Here is a 20,742-nt window from a genome sequence, read left to right on the forward strand (position 1 = left end):
TAATCTCGAAGTGGTAGAGACGAGATGACCGACTTTGACACTCACTATGGGTCAATAATAATAACTGAAATAAAATTAGGATATTTAAATCAGCATAATTTACAGAATTTACAATAATTTATTTAATCAGCAGAAACAATCAAATTCCTTCAAATGTAACAATTCTCAATATATTAATTAAATTTCTTCAATTCAAATAATTTCCAATTTATCAATTAAACTTCATTTACAGGAGTAACAATTAATTCCTTAACAAGCAAGAATAATAATTCCTTCAATTCAAATAATTTTCAATTTATTAATTAGCTTCACAAGCTGAAATAAATTATTAAAGTATCGTGTAATTATTATTATTAAGCACGATTTCTGCAGAGGACGTACGACCCGATCCAGAGTGTCGTGTACACTGCCGAGGGACGTGCGGCGCGATCCATAGATGCATCTATCCTGCCGAGGCGTTCGGCCCGCTCCACAAGAAAGGAGGACATTTTTTTATGTGCCTCCGGAAGGAGAGTATATTTATTATAAGATGAATTTGGGAGGAGAATAATTTTTTTTAATAATTAATTGATTTAAACAAAAATTAAGCATATGAAAATTTCATATTTTTCTACTTTTCATAACAATTCACAATATATACATCAATTATTTTAATTAATAAAGAATACAATTCACACAAGTAATTCATGCTTTGAGTCTTAAACTACCCGAACTTTAGCATTAATAGTAGCTACGCACGGACTCTCATCACCTCGTGCGTACGTAGCCCCCGCAATTAGCAATAATTATTCAATTTAATCCCTATGGGGTAATTTCCCCCTCACAAGATTAGACAAGAGACTTACCTCGTCTTGCTCCAATTTATCCACTATAAGGCCTTTTTCACGATTATCCAACTCTGTCTGGCTCGAATTTATCCAAAATAATTCGATACAATCACTAAAAATTATAGGAATCAATTCTATAAGAAAATACTACATTTTAAATAAAAATCCCGAAATTAATTAAAATTTTGTCCGTGGGGCCCACGTCTCGGAATCCGGCAAAAGTTACGAAATCCGACAACCCATTCAATTACGAGTCCAACCATACCAGTTTCACTCAAATCCGACTCCGAATCGATATCGAAATCTCAAAAATTCGTTTCTATGAGATTTCTAAAAATTTTCCAAATTTAAATCTCAAAACACTAATTTATGGTAAAAACAATGATATACTTGTATATGTAGACCAAATACGAGTTAGAATCACTTACCCTAATAGTTTTCCCTTGAAAATCTGACAAAAGTCGCCTCTGCTCAAGCTCAAGTTCGTCAAAAATGGCAAATGGGACGAATGTCCTCTGTTTTTATAACTTAAAGCTCTGTCTAGTTTGATCAAGGAGCTCGATCAGGGGAGCTCGATCTCGGGAGCTCGATCTCAGCGAGCTCGATCTTGGGAGCTCGATCAAGGAGCTCGATCTTGACAGCTGGTCATGGCCTCGGTCAGGTCTCGATCTTGGGACATGGTCATGGCCTTGATCAAGTTCGATCTTGGGTCTTGATCCTGGCCCTCGAGCCTTGCCTTCGATCATGGCCCTCGAGCCTTGCCTTCGATCGTGGCTTCGATACTGAGCCTCATCCCTGACTTCGACTCAGGCCTCGATCGTGGGCTCGATATCTGGGTTCGATTTGGGGCTCAATCATAGCCCAGAATATACAGCAGAAGGAAAAATTGCAGCAGCTTTTTAAGTCAAACTTTTGATCTGTTAACCATCCGAAACTCACCTGAGGCCCTCGAGACCTCAACCAAATATACCAACAAGTCCTAAAATATCATACGAACTTAGTCGAACCTCTAAATCACATCAAACAACGCTAAAACCATGAATCATACCCCAATTCAAGCTTAATGAAACTAAGAGTTTTCAACTTCTACATTCTATGTCGGAACCTATCAAATCAATTCCGATTGACCTCATATTTTACACACAAGTCATAAATTACATAACGGAGCTATGAAAATTTTCGGAACTGGATTCCGACTCCGGTATCAAAAAGTCAACTCATCGGTCAAACTTCCAAATTTACAAAAGGGCCCATGAATTCAATACCCCACACATCGAAAATGTCAATATCCAAAATGGTTGTGAGAGGCATTTAATTCTTCTTTGAGATTCCACCAACCCTTTGACATTCATCACATCTTTTTACTAAATCACTAGCGTCCTCGTAAAGAGTGGGCCAATAGAAACCGTAACTTAGCACTTTGGCCGCCGTTCTTTCTCCACCATGGTGACCACCACATGGCCCCAAGAATTTCACCTTGCTCTTATTCCGGTACACATCTTTTAATCACTCCATCCATACAAATCCGAAAAAGGTATGGTTTATCTCAATAATAATCTTTACAATCCCGTTTGCGCTTCTTACTTTGGTTTGAAGAGAACTCATCCGAGATGATTCCACACACAAGGAAATTTGCTAGATCCGCGAACCATGTCTCCTCTTTCATTGAGATAGCCAAAAGTTTCTCATCGGGGAAGAAGTCATTGATTTCAAGTCCATCATGTGGCCTCCCCTCCTTCTCCAAACGAGACAAGTGGTTCGCCACTTGATTTTTACTCCTTTTTCTATCTTGGATGTCAATATCAAACTCTTACAACAAAAGAACCCATCTCATTAACCGAGCTTTAGAATATTTCTTACTCATAAGATAACAAAGTGCCGCATGATCCGTGTGGATAATGACATTTGCACCCATCAAGTACGAGCGGAACTTCTCAATTGTAAACACAATGGTAAGGAGCTCTTTCTCTGTAATGATGTAGTTGATTTGGAAACCATTCATGGTCTTATTAGCATAGTAGACCAGATTAAAAATTTTGTTGATGCATTTTCCCAAAACAACCCCAACCGCTACGTCACTTGCATCACACATGAGTTCAAAAGGGACACTCCAATTTGGAGCGGTAATGATGGGAGTAGTTGTCAACTTGAACTTCAAATATTCATTGGCTCTCATGCAATCATCATTGAAGTTAAACTTAGCATCTTTCTCATGAAGCTTGCACAACGGGTTCATCACCTTAGAGAAATCTTTGATTAAACGCTGGTAAAATCCTGCGTGGCCTAAGAAACTCCGCACACCCTTCACCGAAGTTAGAGGTGGATGTTTAGAAATCACCTCAATATTTGCCTTATCAACTTCAATTCCATTCTTTGATATCTTGTGGCCAAGGACAATGCCTTCCTCAACCATGAAATGACACTTCTTCCAATTGAGCACCAAATTTGTTTCTTCACATCTTGCCAACACTTTATCTAAATTTGCAAGACAATCATCAAAAGAATATCCAACCACCGAGAAGTCATCCATGAAAACTTCAAGGTAGTCCTCTACCATGTCCGTGAAGATAGCCATCATGCACCTTTGAAAAGTTGTCGGTGTATTGCACAAACCAAATGGCATCCGCTTGAAGGCAAAATTACCATAGAGACGTGTGAAGGTTATTTTCTCTTGGTCCTCCGGAGCAATAAGGATTTGGTTGTAGCCCGAATACCCATCAATAAAGCAATAGAAAGCACGGCAGGCCAATCTATCAAGCATTTGATCTAAGAAAGGAAGTGGGAAATGATCCTTCCTTATGACTTTGTTGAGCTTGCGATAGTCCATACACACTCTCCAACCAGTCATTGTTCTTGTAGGAATCAACTCATTCTTGTCATTGGTGACCACCGTCATGCCCCCTTCTTCGGGACACATTGAACTGGAGAAGTTCATGAACTATCGGAAATTGGGTAGACAACCCCGACATCCAACCACTTGATAATCTCCTTTTTGACAACTTCTTGCATAGCCTCATTGAATATCCTTTGATATTCAATAGATGGTTTGGCGCCTTCCTTCAAGTTGATCTTATGCATGCAAAATGCGGGGCTTATCCCCCGGATATCTGCCAATGTCCACCCAATAGCCTTATTCCTCTTATGTAGCACCGCCAATGTAGAATCTACATGTACGTTGGTCAAACAAGAGGAAAGAGTAACCGGTAAAGTAGAACAAGGGCCAAGAAATTCATATCGAAGATGTGGAGGCAATGGCTTCAACTCCAAAGTAGGAGGCTCTTCAATAGAAGGCTTTATAGGAGGAGTTGTCTTATTTTCAAGATCCAAAGATAGTTTCCAGGGTGCATAATTGTACGACCCTATTCCTTGCAAAGAGTTTGCATATTCCATGAAGCCATCCATATCGTCATCATTAAAGTTGAGCAAGACGACCTCCGACATATCACCAACATTGATCGTGGCACTTGTATCATCAACAATAACATCGTTCACCAAGTCCACAAAAGAACACACCTCATTGCTATTTTGTTGCCGCATGGACTTACACACATGGAATATCACTTTTTCATCACCCAACCGGAAAGTAAGTTCTCCGGCTTCAACATTACAAAGTGCCTTCCCTGTAGCAAGGAAAGGTCTTCTAAGAATAATTGGCACCTCATAATCAACTTCACAATCTAGAATGACAAAATCCGCCGGAAGAATGAATTTATCAACACGAACCAAGACATATTCAATTACTCCCAAAGGTCTCTTCATGGTACGATCGGCCATTTTCAATCTCATAAAAGTGGGTCTTGGTTTCCCAATTCCCAAGGTCTTGAAAACCGAATAGGGCATCAAATTGATACTTGCCCCAAGATCAGAAAGAGCATTAGCAAACTCGGCACTTCCAATTGTACAAGAAATCGTGAAAGCACCGGGATCTTCCAACTTAGGAGCTATTGAATGCATAATTGCACTCACTTGATGAGTGACTTTGATAGTTGTAAAATTCATTGACCGCTTCTTTGTCACAAGATCCTTCATAAACTTCGCATAACCGGGCATTTGTTACAAAGCTTCAACTAATGGCACATTGATAAAGAGACTCGTCATCATTTGAATGAACTTTTTGAATTGATTCTCGCCATTTTGTTTGGAAAGTCTTTGAGGATATAAAGGTGGAGGCCTAGTAAATGGTACCTTAGCCTTTTGCACTACCGATTCCGGTATATCAATAATGTGATCCCTAGACGGTTTTGCATCCTCTTGAGTCTCTTCCACATTATCATCAATATCAATCCAAACTTCATCATTTGATTGCACCATATTGTTCGAGGTCTCTTCTTCTTGTACCACTTGCTCATCCTCAACAAGTTGCTTTTGACTTGAGGTGGGTGCATTCCCACCTCTTCTACTTCTTGTAGTAACGGCCATGGCATGCCCCGTGTTATTTCTACCCTTTGGATTTACCACCGTATCACTTGGTAGTACCCTCTTAGGATGAGAATTTAGAGCTTGAGAAATTTTCCCCATTTGAACTTCTAAGTTGCATATTGATATGTTGTGTGAGGCAAGTTGGGCATCCGAATCGGCATTCTTCTCCATCATTTGATTGAACATATTCTCAATACTCCACATCTCATTGTTGGAAGAACTAAGGCCATGGGAAGGATAAGGAGGCGGATTTCTCGGTTGTTGATACATCAGGGGCCTTTGAAAACCCGACCCCCGATTGCCTTGATTATTGTTCCATTCGCCTTGATTGTTACCCCCCCTCCAATTTCCTTGATTATTGCCACTCTAATTTTCTTGATTATTGCCACTCCAATTTCCTTGATTGTTGTTTTTATGTCAATTTCCTTGATTGTTTCCACCATTCCAGTTTCCTTGGTTGTTAGAATTTCAATTGCCTTGATTGTTTTGAGGTCGCCATTGTTGTTGGTTTAGGCCTTGGAAGTTGTTTCGTTGCCCTTGAAAGTTGTTCACATATTGCACCTCATCTTCTTGTTCATTGTAAGAATCATCCTGATCAAAACCACTATCCTCTTGCACATAATTCTCCACTCGATGTTGCACTTGTGGACCCTTGATCCTTCTTCTGTTCACCATCATGTTCACTCCCTCCATGATTGATTTGCTTGAGATTTTGCACTTGTTGTAGTTGAGCCTTTGCTAATTGATTCATGGTGGTATTCAATTCGGCGATCGCTTGACCATGCTCATGCAACTCTTTGTGAAGGTGGATCACGTTGGGATAACCTTGTGGAACATTAGCCTGGGATTTCCATGCTGATGATGTTTTCGCCATTTCATCTAAAATCTCATACGCCTCTGCATAAGCCGTAGTCATGAAGTTCCCACCGGCAAGTTGATGCACTATACATTGGTTGGTTGTGTTGATCCCACGATAGAAAGTTTGTTGAATCATATTCTCCGTCATATCGTTGTTGGGACATTCCTTAATCATTGTTCTATAGCATTTTCATATCTTGTGTAGTGGTTCATTTGGCTTTTGCTTGAATGCCAAAATCTCACCCCCGAAGTATAACTATGTGCCCCGGAGAGAAGAACTTATAAATAAACTTTTCCGGCAAATTATCTCAAGTGTGAATGGAATGGTTCGGCAAATGTTCCAATCAATCTAAAGCTTTCCTCCATAGAGAGAAGGGAAAAAGCCTTAGCCTCAATGCATCCTCGGAGACATTTGTTTGTTTGCTCCCCCAACAAGTGTCCACAAACCCCTTCAAATGTTTGTATGTATTTTGACTTGGAGCACCAATGAAGAAACCTCGTTGCTCTAGCAAAGTGAGCGTCACATTGGTGACTTGAAAGTTGCCCGCCCTAATACGGGGATGGACTATTGCACTAACATATCCTTCATTGGGTAACACCCGGTGTGGAGTCGCTCGTGGTGGGGATGGAGGTGGAGCGGGGACATTTTCATGAGGCACTCGGCCTCTTCTACTGGCTTGAGGTTCAAGAGGAACCTTATCAATTTGCTCATCCTCGACGTCCACATTCCCCAAAGCAATATTTTCGAGCTCATTGTTTGCCATGGTTGTACCTATTTTCTCAAACAAGTTAGTAACAAGGAAGGAAAAGAAGATATTCCAAAAACACATCCAAAAATATAGTTAACACCGTTTTTAACTCCCCGACAACTACGCCAAAAACTGATCACGTCCAAAGTACACCTCAAAAGAGGTATGAAACTGTCGTATGCAATAATAGAAACCCAACTAAGAGTCGGGGTCGAATCCACAGGGAGCTAAGATGAGAGTTAGGGATATATATTTCGAGTTGAGCAATTGAATTTTCTAGATTGCACTTCCACACAAAGATATGTTTTCTATTTTTAATTTTACTCTAATGATTGCAAAATAAAGGAAGACGACTAGAGAAAATTATTTTAAAGGTTTTTCCAAATGGATAAAAAGCCTAGGGTTGTGACCATGACCTAGGTGTTTGCCTAATGGGATAAAGACTTTAATGTTTGTTCCGTTGATTGGGGTGTATTATAGTTATCAACTCTAATTTACCCACTCAATACCTCTCATTCAGAGAGTGGTTTTGCCTAATTTGGCTTTCTCAAGACCAAATGGGTATCACCCAAAACAGTTGATAAGAGCTTAAGTCGGGTTATTACTATCTCTAGGTTGAACCCTTTAATTGGTTAATCAATATCTCAATTGACTCAATTCCTTGTTAGCTAAGTTATCCTAGACTAGGTCTCTCTTTCTCAAGTAGAGACTAAGTCAAATAGGCATGAACTAATGTTTGCAACCATTAATTCTACAATTAAAGCATGAATTAAGCTAAATAATAAACACACAATCATAAACAAGCACTAAATTAGATACCCATAAGTTTTACACACTAGGGTTGGGTCACAACCCTAGTAAAAGTTTAGCTATTCATAATGGGTTTTGAAGAAAATATGGAAGAAAAACTAATTAAACTCATAATGGAAGCTAAAAATGATTAAATCTATTATAAATACACCAAAGTAAAGTAAAACTTCCTAAAATAGTAAAGAAAAATGGCTACAACAACTTAGAGGTTTTCAAACTTGACCTGATTTTGTAAAACTCGTCTATTTATACAAGGCTGAAAATCTCGGACAAAAATACCCCTCGAGAGGTTCTGCGGCCGCACAATTCCATGTGCGGTCCGCAAAGTTTTTCATCTGGTAGGAGCTGGAGTTCTGCGGCCACACAATTCTAAACTGCGGTCGCAAGGCATTCTTCTGCGGCAGCAAGGCAACTCTTCTGCGGTCCGCAGATTTAGGACTATGACCACAAGGCACTCTTCTGCGACCACACAATTCTTATGTGGTCCGCAATTCATTGAGGCTCTGGACTTGGTCTTTTTGCATACTCTCTGATCTTCGACTCTTAGCCGAGCTTTGCGGCCGCACAATTCATGTGCGGTCCGCAATTTTCGCAAATGTCTGCTACATTTTCCTTCTTTGTTTGCGGTCGTAGATAGAATTCTGCAGTTCTCAATTTCTTCTGCGGACCGCACATTTATGCTTCCGCAGCATTTATTGCCTTGTGCTTCGCACTACTCCTTTTTGAGTCGGGTTTCATCTCGGGAGACCAACTTCAAGCATTCCTACAATTTTGTATAATTTTATTAGTTTTGGGAACACAATTCAATGCTTTTAGACTGAAATAAAAGCTAAAAGGCACTAATAAGCAGTTAAAATCCTCACTTATCAGGTTCAGATTTTCAGATAAAGTTTTGGGAAAAGGTCATAAGAATTCCCTTGAATTAAGGCCAAATTACCAGTTACACAGTTCTTATTACCCTCTGAACTCTTTTTAAATTGAATAAATATACCATTGGATGCTGAGGTAGCATAGAAGGTGTACTCACTCTCTTGGACGCATGTGGGAGAGCAAAAAAAGTTGATTTTTGATTTCCTGTGTCATTTTTTAATTTGTACTTTATAATTAGTTACACTTAATTAATTAAAATATTAACTTAATTAATATATTTAAAATTTTGCCCTTTCTATTTTTGTGAAATAGAGTCAGATTTTCTTTTTATTTCTTTCCTTTTTGTTTTGTTGAAAAAGGGATCAACTCGCTGCCCGCAAAAATTCACCGACAGCCACGAGAGAAATCATCAATAACTCCCCTCACCTTCAAGTCACCACTGAGCACAAAGCCATCAATGCCCCTACTTTTACATCAGTGGCGGAGCCACATTCAACTAAGGGGTATCAATCGATATACCTTCGCCGAACAATTATACTTTATTGCTAGATAATTTTTTATTTCATATATATTTATTATATATTGATTCCCCTTGATTTTATGGCATATTTAAATTCTTATATTTTGATATCCTGTAGTAAAAATGCTGGCTCCGCCAGTATTTACATTGTCATAAGTCATTGGTCTTTATTGATTGTTTTTTCCAGTCATCTTTACTTGTGAAAAGGGCAACCCACGGGAATGTTTTCCAATTTCTTCAATGGAAAGGGATTTCCAGTTTATTTCTCCAGTTCTTGTCGTATTCCTAAGAGACAATTCATTGACTCAAAGACCAAAACTGGATCTTAATATCACAGTTGAATTGTCTTTAAAGTCACATTCATTGATTTGAGTGTGAACTACTCTATTACCTATATAAACAAGGTACTCCTCTTTGTACCAAAAGAGAAGAAAAACGAATCGTGTATATCATTAATAAAAAATTGAAATTGCCTTGGACACAAGGCATTTTGAATAAACAGATCCAAAGATTAAAATAAAAATGTTCGCTCCAGTGAAAGTTAATAAAAACATATTTTGAATTAAAATAACTATGATCATATGCAGTATAAATTATCCAATAAAAGTTGGGGTCGAATCCGCAATAAACAATATTTAAGGCGAATAAGCTAGTTGAAAAATTGTCTTTTACCTAAGGAAATTATTATTGCCCCTTTGCCTATTCTCTATTCAAATTATCTCTTAGTCTTGCCTGTGAAAATTATGAAACAGAAATGTAGGGATATGTATTATCTGTCCCCAGGCAAAGCATAAGCTAATATGTCAAAATGAGAATCTTAAGATTTTAAAGCATGTAGTTATTCATAAATTAAATTTGTTTCCAATATTTTCATTTCCCTACATTACATCACTCTACCTAATCAGTATTTAGTCAATTTTAATTTGTGATGATAAATAATTAACGTAATCAAAATAAATTTTATAGTTATTTCAAATAAAAACAATATATTAACAGTAAACCCAACATGATGTCTACTATATATGGAAATAAATGAATAAATAGATCTCTAAGTTTCCAACCATAAAACTTTATTTTAAACTACTTCTTTTTCTTCTAAAAATTATCACTCCAAAATTACCAGAAACAAATGAGCAATAATAAGAGATATTTCCAGTTTATTTCATTTACCTTGCTATGGAGAATTTGTCAAAGGTCATTATTGGTCTTTATTGGTGTTTGTTTTTCCAGTCCTCTTTACTTGAGAAAAAAGGGAACCCATTGGAATGTTTTCCTGTTTCCTCCAATGAAATTACTACGTCTTTTCATGTACCAAAATGGTCTAAGAGAATCCGCATTTAAAATTTTAATATCAAAAGTTGAATTTTCTTAAGTCACGTTCCTTTTTTATTTTGAGTCTTTTCTTTATTTAAGTCGCATTCCTTTATTTGAATCTTAACTACTACACTAAAAAAAAAAAGATGTACTCCATTAAATACCAAAGTGAAGACAAACGACTCGTGTATCCCCTAAAAAAACAAAACAAAAAGAATCGAAAAGGAAATGGCCTTCCACACACGGCATTTTTTGTCCAGCGCGGAGCTAGCCTTTCGACTACGGGATTGATCGAATTCATTAGCTTTAGTCCATATTTTATATTTATCTTAAAAAATTTATTAAATATATATAAATTATTACTTTAAAACTCAGTAACATAAAAAACTAAAATTCTAAATCCATAAATATCAAATCGTAACTCTGCATATGCTTTTGTCTACACAAATTATTAATGGCCCTTGGACCGGCATCTCTTGCCTATATTCTATGCAAAGCATCTCTTACTACTTATGCTAATTAAGTGATACACTAGGGAGATGAATCTATGGCTAATGGACTTTTTGCTTTAATCCATTCTTTTTCTTCTTTGTGTTAGGGTTGATAATAGCCGTGGATGTTTGATTTGTCATATACATATACAGTACAACCTCTCTAAATTAATATTGTCGAGACCATAAAATATTATTATTTTGTAAAGGTATTGTTTAATCGATAAATTAACATTTATTAATTTAAAGAGTGTTTTCGAGATTCAATGAAGATTACTTTTGGATACAAGTCGGATACATTAATTTCTTCGACGGAAAGTGCATTACTTCTTTGGATTTCTTGAAAATGAGTGGTCCATAAAACCTATATACATAAATATTTAATTTACCTATCAAGATTCTAATTAAACTTACCTATAAATCTACGGTTATAACTTGATCATAAAGAGTGCTTGGATATATTGTTAAATTCTATGGATCGAGCTATGTAAATCCTAGCTGAGAAGAAAGGGAAGAGAAGAAGGGAATGGACTGAATTAAAAATGCAGAAACTGATTCTGTTAAAACTGAAAATACACTGCACAAACGACCCCTATTTATAGAAATGACTAACCGACTTTGGACTCCTAACTACCTAGTGTTAAATAGACTAAACTACCCTTAATTAGTTATACATTAAGTCACCCCTCTCACAACACTCCCCCTCAAGCTAGGCGGTGTAAACACATCAAACACACCTAGTTTGGAACTCAAGTACACATGTTGAATTCTGCTTAATCCCTTTGTCAACAAATCAGCGTATTGTTCTCTTGTTCCAACATACTTGGTCGCAACCAGTCCTTCTAATATCTTCTCCCTTATAAAATGACAATCTATATCAATATGTTTTGTTCGTTCATGAAATACTGGATTTGCCGCAATCTGTATTGCTGTCTTGCTGTCACAATGAATGTTCACAGGCAACTAAACCTCAATTCCTATCTCCTTTATCAGCCTCACTAGCCAAACCAATTCAGCAATTGTGGCTGCCAAGCTCTTGTATTCTGCATCAGCAGAACTTCTAGATATTATTGTCTGCTTCTTAGATTTCCAGGACACTAGCGAACCACCTAGTTTGATCAAGAAACCTGTAACAAACCAGTTATTCAACACTTCTATTACTTCAACCGTGAAATGGGATTATAACTCAACTCAAAACTATTACAGGAATTAGAGATGCTAAACAGAAATACAAATAATAGAGAAGAAGGGATGAAAAACTCAGACTAGGAATTGGGATGAGAGGATATAGAACACTCGAGAAGGAAGATGAGGAGAAACAAATATTTTACTCTAACAATATGCATAACCCCAAATAACAGACCATTGGCCCTTATAATAGAACTATTCTTACGCCTACTACTCAACCAGGATCCCAAATTAACTTGGCTCTGCTGCTTGTTCTCGGCCCAATAACTCTAGTCAGCACAATAGCTACTTGTGTGAGATTGGGCTGATATTGATTCATAATTACAATACTCCGTCCTCAATAAGAACCTTGTCCTCAAGGTTCAAGTCAAGAATATTGATGCTCGCAAGCTCCCAACCAATTATCTCAAAACCAAGGCATGCTTTACGACTTGAGGAAAATATATGATATGGTACATTTGTTATTAACCGATCAAAACATTGGTCATTGTGTACCTTAATAGATAGCAGCAGATGTATTAACTGGAGTGCCATTGTAATCTTCCATATATATGTCTTTGCTTGCCACCTTGTAGAAGCATTTAGCCGTAAGCTAAATGAGAGATCCCAGGTAAACATTCCAGTAGCTAACCTCCTCCAAAGCATAAACTTGGTTAAATGGAAACTGACTTTTTGCGGCACTTGAAACTCTCCCTCCAAGTTATTGTAAATTTCTCAATCAGTCAAATCATTTAACCGTAATGAATTATAAGAAGAGGATAAGCATGGATTATCACCCAATGTAATGCATACAGAAATAGACATCCTCATATAGCTTATCAAAATGGTTATAGTATCTGCAATGCCCTTTGATGTCCATTCTTCTTCGGCATAAGTTCCTGGTGAAAAGGAAAGAGTCATTGTGTTAGCTTGCACTAGTGGAAAGGAGTCCGCAGTGAAATCCATTATGGTCACAATAGAGTCATTTCCTTCTCTATCAAAAGCAATATTCACATGATATGCCACAATGTAAGGAATAGCCTCGGATAATTGGATGCCAAGAACTCCATCAAGAGCATTGTTAGGATCAAAAGGAATTCTGAAAGCACCATAATACAGACAACACCCCTTAACATGTTCAGACCTGTCGACGCTAGAATTATCCACCTTGAAGTACGGATAAATAATTTTAGAAGCTTGCTCTCCACCATATCTCTCGATTGCACCCTTTTTCGTGACACCGAAAAATGTGTAACTAACACCTTGCACTGCCTGAAGCTTTAATTTATACGCACTCTTCAATTCTAGTACTTCCCACCATGTAACATGGCAGCAAGTGCAGCTACTCCGGGCTGCGTCTTCATGTGATGTTGTGTGGCATCATAATATTCTATGGTGAGGTCTTTAACTAATCTAAAGGGCAATTGCTCGCTCGTCGCACAAAGAGAAGTATTAACCCCACCAGGATCAAAAATAATATACGGCGAAGTAGACCTTGCTTTATGAACTAGACCAGACATCGCAAACAAGATCCTAATGACTCTATTGACCCAAATATTTGGTGACTGCTTGGAATAACTTTGAGCAATTTCCTGGAGCACCCCCTGTACTTTCTCCTCCCGAGCAGGCACTCGCAATTTGCACAACAAGTGTCCTCGTCCATTGTCACACCAATAGTCTAAATGAATTTTGAAATCATGTTGGAACAACAATATATTTTTAAATTCTTCCTTCAAAGTTGGTTTACAGTGAAAGCCTAAGGATAGAAAATTTCCTCCAAACTGTCCATCCTCCAAATTGTTCATATTAGAGGTGATGACCTTTGTCTTTAAAAACTCCTCATTTCGATATAAATCTTCAGATTCAATATATAAAAGTACACATGATTCAGCCTTAAAATCTTGTCATCTGTCAAACCAATCGTCCACACAACTACAAAACGGGATAATCCCTATTCTTGATTCATAGGCACAGTAAAGATACGTGCAAGCTCTCATATGACAACAATAATAAATATCATGCATATGGCCATAGTTCAAATTGACACTAACAAGCACGATGAGTATTTGACAAAAAGGAAACTTATCACCTGGGACCAAGGTAGCAAAAAGATCCATAATCATAGGTGCAAATCGAATGAGTTGTTCGTTGGTATTTTGTTGAGGATTTTTATCAACCACCTGATCTGCACCGTTGCTTAAATTTTCCTCCACCTTAGTGCAGCCTCGCCGATCCTCCTCTGATTCTCCATCGCCTGAATCAAAGTTTATCTTCATTGCATCGAAAGATATTTTAGAATCTATAGACAGTATCAATTTGTCCAATCACTTTAGGCATGAAAGAATCTCGTCCAACATGAGGAACTAATTGAGCTTCATCATTTGAAAATTGAGAAGGCATAGCAGTCACATTACTTGGGGAGGTTTCATCAAACACCTCGTCTATGACAGTCGCATACTTGTCTCTATCAACTAGACGAACCTTGGGTTCATGAGTTTCCGGGATTTGAGTAGATGAAGGCTCATAAAAGCTGGGAATAAGACTCTGAGCAGCAAAAGGAGACACATAAGTCGACGGTAGAACCACTGTAGCACAACTCATGTAGTCAACACAAGCTACTGAAATATCTGTCGTTCTCGCTGAATCAGTGAAGGTCGGTGTCTGAAAATGCAGAAGAAATTTCTCCTTGAAATGGTTCCAATCATAGAATTGGTTATTGCGAAATAACCAATTGAACCGAGGAATCGCCTTCTAGGTAGAAGGAAGGAAGAGACAGTCAATCCTTCTTGGAGAAGCCAAGGAATGCGAAGTATAACTCGGCTCGAAAATTCCAGCTTTCCAGGTTGCTATCGCCACTGAATCTAGGAATAAACATCGTCATCGTAACAAACCAGTTATTCAACACTTCTATTACTTCAACCGCAAAAGGGATTACAACTCAACTCAAAACTATTATAGGAATTAGAAATGCTAAACAGAAATACAAATGATAGAGAAGAAGGGATGAGAAACTCATACTAAGAATGAGGATGAGAGGATACAGAACACTCGAGAAGGAAGATGAGGAGAAATAGACATTTTACTCTAACAATATGCATAACCCAAAATCACAGACCATTGACTCTTATAATAGAACCATTCTTATGCCTACTACTCAACCAAGATCCCAAATTAACATGGCCATGTTGCTTGTTCTCAGCCCAATAACACTAGTCAGCCCAATAGCTACTTGTGTGAGATTGAGCTGGTGTTGATTCATAACAAAACCTGTTACAGATCTTCTACAATGTTGGCATGCAGCACAATCTGCATCACAGAATACCTCTAATGTGCCTGTGGTTTTGCTGGACATCAATAAGCCTTGTCCGGGATGGTTCTTGACATATTTAACAACTCTCATTGCTGCCTCCATATGTGATCTCTTTGGTTGCTGGAGAAACTGACTTAGCATTTGCACACTGAATGCCAAGTCAGGCCTTATCACAGTCAAATATAACAGCTTGCCTATTAATCTTTGATAGACACCTGGATCTGGTAGTAGCTCATTTACATCATTACTTGAAGTACCAAGGTGGTCATCATACTCCTTGGTAGTCAATTTTGCATTCACTTCTAGTGGAGTAGCTACATGTTTTACTGCTCCAAGTCCAAGTTCAGATATAATCTCTAAAGCATATTTTCTCTGATGCATAAGAATCCCATCTGCAGATCTGGCAAACTCTATTCCTAGAAAGTATTTCAACTCTCCAAAATCTTTCATTTTCTATGTCTGTTGTAGTGTTGTCTTTGTCTCTTCAATTAGATGTAGAGAGGTACCAGTGACTAGCATGTCATCTACATACACCAGCACTATCACTGTGCCTTCAGTAATCTGCTTGATGAATAAAGAGTGATAATATTGGCTCTGAACAAAGCCAAATTGATATAGAGCTTATGTGAGTTTCTCATTCCACTGTCTAGGAGCATGTTTCAGGCCATATAAGGATTTATGAAGCATGCGCACTGGTTGAGACTCCCCCTGGCTTCTGAATCCTGGTGGCAATTGCATTTAGATCTCATAAAAGAGATCACCCTAAATAAATGCATTATACACATGCATTTGATGAATGTGTCACTTCTGAGTTGCAACTATTGATAGAACAGTCCTCACAGTCATCATTTTCACTACTTGTAAAAACGTTTCTTGATAATCAATTCCCTTATTTTGACTGTACCATTTAACTACCAACCTAGCCTTGAATCTCTCCACCCCACCCGATGCCTTGTATTTGACCTTATATACCTATTTACAACCAATTGGAACCTTGCCTTCAAGAAGTGAGACAATGTCCCAAGTGTAATTTCTTTCCAATGCTTCAATCTCTGCCTTCATAGCCTATGTCCACCTAGGATCTTGAATGGCTTCAGCATATGTAGCAGGTTCTGCAATAGAGGAGAAGACTGCAAGGTAAGCTTGATATTGGGGAGACAAGCCATTGTAGGAGACATAGTTTGCAATTGCATACAGATGCATGTACATTCAGTGACACAAAGTCCTTTATACAAATAGGAGGATTATTTGGTCTAGAGGATCTTCTAACTTCTTCTTCTACAGCTGAGGGTATAGTTGGCAGTTGTTGAGTAGATGGAACCTGCACTTGACCCTGATCAGAACTTGCTCCAGTTGGATGAGCCAAGAATGATTCTCCTTCACTCCCACCTGCAACATCATTGTCATGAACATCCTCATTTGTATCACTGGAGACATCTCTTATATCTGAGTGTGTCAACTCAGCCTCATGCTCACTGTTGTGTCCCATATCAAAAACTGTTGGGACCCCTGACAGTTGAGTATAGTCTGCAGGAACATCTGGCTTTAGGAAGATTGGTAGATATTTATTTCTTGTATGTCTAAAAGGAAAGATAGTCGCTTTGAAAACAACATCCATGTTAACAAAAAAAGAGTGATTAGTTAGGTTTAAAAGCACATAGCCTTTCTGAGTTGCACCATATCCCATCAATACTGCTGGTATAGCTCTTGACATGAACTTGTCCTTTTCTTGAACTGCTTTGGCATAGCATAAGAATCATAGTACTCTTATATGTTGTAGTGAATGTTTTCTGTTGTGCAGCTTCTGGTAGGGTGACACTCCATTAGTAACTAAAGAAGGCATCTTGTTGATTATGTGTACTGCAGCTAGTACACAGTGTCCCCAGTATTTTAGAGGTATATGAGCTTGAAATCTCATTGCTCTAGCAACCTCTAAAATATGTATGTGCTTCCTCTCAGCTACACCATTTTGCTGAGGAGTATATACACAGGTTTTCTGATGAATCATCCCAAGGTTACTAAACAGATCACTGTAAGTTGAATTTATAAATTCCAGTCCATTGTCTGTCCTGATATTCTTAACATACTTGTTATGCTGTGTTTTTACATAACACAAGAAGAACTTCAAGACCACATATACATCTGACTTATACTTCAGCAAAAATAACCATATAATTCTAGAAAAGTCTTCCACCAAAGTTAGAAAGTATTTATTTTCATAAAATGTAGGCACTCTATAAGGACTCCATACATCTGCATGTAGCAATTCTGAGTTTTAGCAGGAAATAACTTCTTTAATACTACAGAAGATACATGTCCTAGTCTCATATGCCACAAGTCAATATCCTGCTTCTCCTTAGGTTCTGTAGAGTCCTTGACTGTTAGTGCTATATCTAGATTGCTCTTATTTATGTGAGGGATTAACATATAGAGGCCATCATGTTCTTTACCAATCTCTTTCACCCTCCCACTATAGAGATCCTGAAATAGGCAAAAATCAGAATAAAAAGCAACACAAAGAGTATGATGACCACTTCTTAATCGTGGGACATGTAGGACATTTTTTAGTATACTTCTTGCTGAAATTGGGCTAGTACCCATGTGTGTAACATAGACTACATCTCCATTTGACATATATACCTTCTTAGGATTACTAGGTTTGATCTCTGCTAATTTAGATAATAGATTTAAATCAGACACCATATGATTTGTAGCCCCTATATCAATGATCCACTCTGGAGGCTTATTACTCACTTAAAAGACACAGTTAGTACTTTTTGTGTGTGCCATGTTTGCCGAGGAAGCAGTCAGAGAACTTTTATTCAGCATTTGTAGGATCTGTTCATATTGTTCCTTAGTAAATGTATAGGCTACTAGTTGTCTTCCTGATGAGCTGTCTCTTGAGGTTGAGGGTTGCCTCTGCATTTGTACTCCAGACTGAGCTGAAGTCTGCATTTGTTGAGACTGATAATTGCACCTGCATGAATGGTTGTACCTGAGTATAGAAGTTCTGATTTGGATCTTCGATACAAACATTATAGGCTGCAACTCCCCCTTTCTTCTTAGACTTGAAACCTTGTGGATAACCAATGATCTTCCAGCAATTCTCCTTCTTATGACCCTTCTTCTTACAGAAGTCACAATAGTCACTGTAGGTTCTCTTCTTCTTAGAGTAATTTTCAGACTGTTGAGAGTTGTTTGGCTGAAAGCTGGATTGGAAACCACTAGATCTGGAGGAATATAGGGCAGTTAACTCATAACTTTCAACTGGAATAAGAGATGTCAGTCCTAAATTTCCTGTTATGGAAGTTATAGACTTTTGGTTTTCATCACTCATAATCATAGAGAATGTCTGATTGACTATAGATAAATGGTACATCAATAGTATTTGACTCCTTGCTTGAGCATAGGAGTCGTTCAATCTCATAAGGAATAGATATAATTTTTATCTCTTCATAAAGGCAACATAATCTCTGGAATTCTCACAGTCAATGGAGCAGGGACTAATGCTTCAAACTCATCCCAGAGGTCCTTCATCTTAGTGTAATAAACAGAAACAGAGGATGTACTTTGATATAGGGTTGCAATTTCCTTGTGTCGATTGAATGACCTAGATCCATCTACTTTGTCAAATTTCTCTCGCAAATCCTCCCAAATAGCCTGTGCACTAGCTCCAAATACCACTCCTCCAACGAGCTGTGGAGTTACAACATTCATCAACCATGAGAGTACAATTGCAATGCACCTCTCCCATTGTTCCCATAGATTTTTACGATTTTTTTCCTTTTTCCATGTTCCTTCTACCAGCCCTAGCTTATTTCTTCCTCGCAGAGCTATCCTCATAGATCGATTCCATATAGTGTAATTGTCAGTACCTCTTAATTGAAATGAGATCAATTGTGCTCCACTCATATCTGCAGGTCCAAGGTATAATGTATGATTATGAGGCAAATCAACTCTGAATTCCTTATTAGCTAGAATATTTTCAATTCCTGCATCTACACATTTGGCGGCATTAGCCGTGGTGTTGTCAACAATATCTCCCATGGCTAATCTACTTTAATTGACGAGGCTTCGATTTTCAATTGATTTTTCTAAATCTAAGAATTTCACCAATGGTGATGTGAATCGATGAAAGAGACCAATAATTCCTAGTCTTATGGCTCTGATACCATGTTAAATTCTATAGATCGAGCTATATAAACCCTAGGTGATAAGAAAGGGAAGAGAAGAAGGGAATGAGCTGAATTAGAAATGCAGAAACTGATTCTGTTAAAACTGAAAATACACTGTACAAACGATCCCTATTTATAAAAATGAATAACTAACTTTGGACTCCTAACTACCTAGTGTTAAATAAACTAAACTACCCTTAATTTGTTACACATTAAGTCACCCCTTACCTATCAAAATTCTAATTAAACTTACCTATAAATCTACAGTTCTAACTTGATCATAAAGAGTGCTCAGTTATATACTTCAAATCCATGGCTTCTTCGGCAACTAAAACTTACTGTAACATGATCCTTCCTGACAGTAATAAATACAAGTCGATTGATTTAAGTCAAACGAAAACAATTAATTACAAGAAAATAAAAAATCGGAAATTGTTTTGTTTTCAGGAACAACTGATCGTATTGAAATTAATTGTTTTTCCCCCGGTTAATATTGTCTTTTATAATTATTAGCGGAAGGATTTTTGTTACTTTACTTACTATTATAGAAGCCATTAACGAGAGCAGTTTAGGGTCAACATTTCTGCATAAGCTGTATGCTTAAAAGCTGGCGTTCCATATTTGCTAAATTGTTGTCACGTGTAACTTAGCTTTTTAAAATTGGGCCCAAGAGTAGGGCTGCTTATCGGGCGGATTGGGCGGTTAATTACTCTTAACGGTTTGGCTTAACGGTTATCGGCTTTTAAATGTATTAATCCGCTAGCCAGCCGATAAGATATCGGGCGGATTGGTATCGGTTTAGCTCTTATCGGGCGGTTTATCGACCTAATTCAATCTATATTGCGTGTATTAATTGTTTGCTGACCGCCTAGCATATAAATTCAGAATAGAAAATTACACATTAAGTCCAGACAGATATGTTTGTTAACGCCTACATAAGAATAATGTAGTGTATCATGTGTTGTAGAGTGAAAAAAGCAGAACACATTGTAGGATAGTTCTAATGGATATGCCACTGTAACTCTTGCTATCTATAACATGGATCATACAAGGATATCAAATTTCATTGAGATGACTATGTGATTGCCTGGGTTTAGATGCAAAGGAACAATTTCAGTAGTTTAGCTCATTAAATATAATGGTATCTAAGCTTTTACTAATTTATTCATAGCACAAACGAAGGAAAATTACAATAAACGTGTGGTCCTTCCCTTTGTTTCTTGTTCATTTCT

General features: G+C 37.7%; 2 protein-coding genes and 1 long non-coding RNA gene across 3 annotated transcripts; all 3 read right to left on the reverse strand.

Annotated features, from left to right (window-relative positions):
- Positions 1-3,758: 3,758 nt before the first annotated feature.
- LOC138896169 (uncharacterized) lies at positions 3,759-4,877 on the reverse strand. The gene is made up of 2 exons (XM_070180955.1): positions 4,341-4,877; positions 3,759-4,259 (listed from the first exon to the last, which is right to left on the reverse strand). The coding sequence occupies exons 1-2, from the start codon at positions 4,875-4,877 to the stop codon at positions 3,759-3,761; spliced, it is 1,038 nt and encodes a 345-aa protein (XP_070037056.1).
- A 6,498-nt stretch (positions 4,878-11,375) lies between these two features.
- Positions 11,376-15,699, reverse strand: LOC104112307 (uncharacterized). The gene is made up of 2 exons (XR_689949.4): positions 12,542-15,699; positions 11,376-11,985 (listed from the first exon to the last, which is right to left on the reverse strand). It is a non-coding gene; the product is annotated as an uncharacterized lncRNA (long non-coding RNA).
- Positions 15,700-18,788: 3,089 nt separating this feature from the next.
- On the reverse strand, positions 18,789-19,382 carry LOC138896170 (uncharacterized). The gene has a single exon (XM_070180956.1). The coding sequence runs from the start codon at positions 19,380-19,382 to the stop codon at positions 18,789-18,791; it is 594 nt and encodes a 197-aa protein (XP_070037057.1).
- Between the last annotated feature and the right edge of the window lie 1,360 nt (positions 19,383-20,742).

This window comes from Nicotiana tomentosiformis, chromosome 7, assembly GCF_000390325.3.
Source record: "Nicotiana tomentosiformis chromosome 7, ASM39032v3, whole genome shotgun sequence".
NCBI classification, from domain to species: domain Eukaryota; kingdom Viridiplantae; phylum Streptophyta; class Magnoliopsida; order Solanales; family Solanaceae; genus Nicotiana; species Nicotiana tomentosiformis.

Bases quoted from the DNA above. Each gene is read 5' to 3' on its own strand.
- LOC138896169 (XM_070180955.1), bottom strand. From the start codon at position 4,877: ATGCCCGGTTATGCGAAGTTTATGAAGGATCTTGTGACAAAGAAGCGG. The intron at 4,260-4,340 runs GTGTGTTCTTTT...GATATGTCGGAG, and splicing joins GGCAACAAAATAGCAATGAG to GTCGTCTTGCTCAACTTTAA.
- LOC138896170 (XM_070180956.1), bottom strand. From the start codon at position 19,382: ATGGGAGATATTGTTGACAACACCACGGCTAATGCCGCCAAATGTGTA.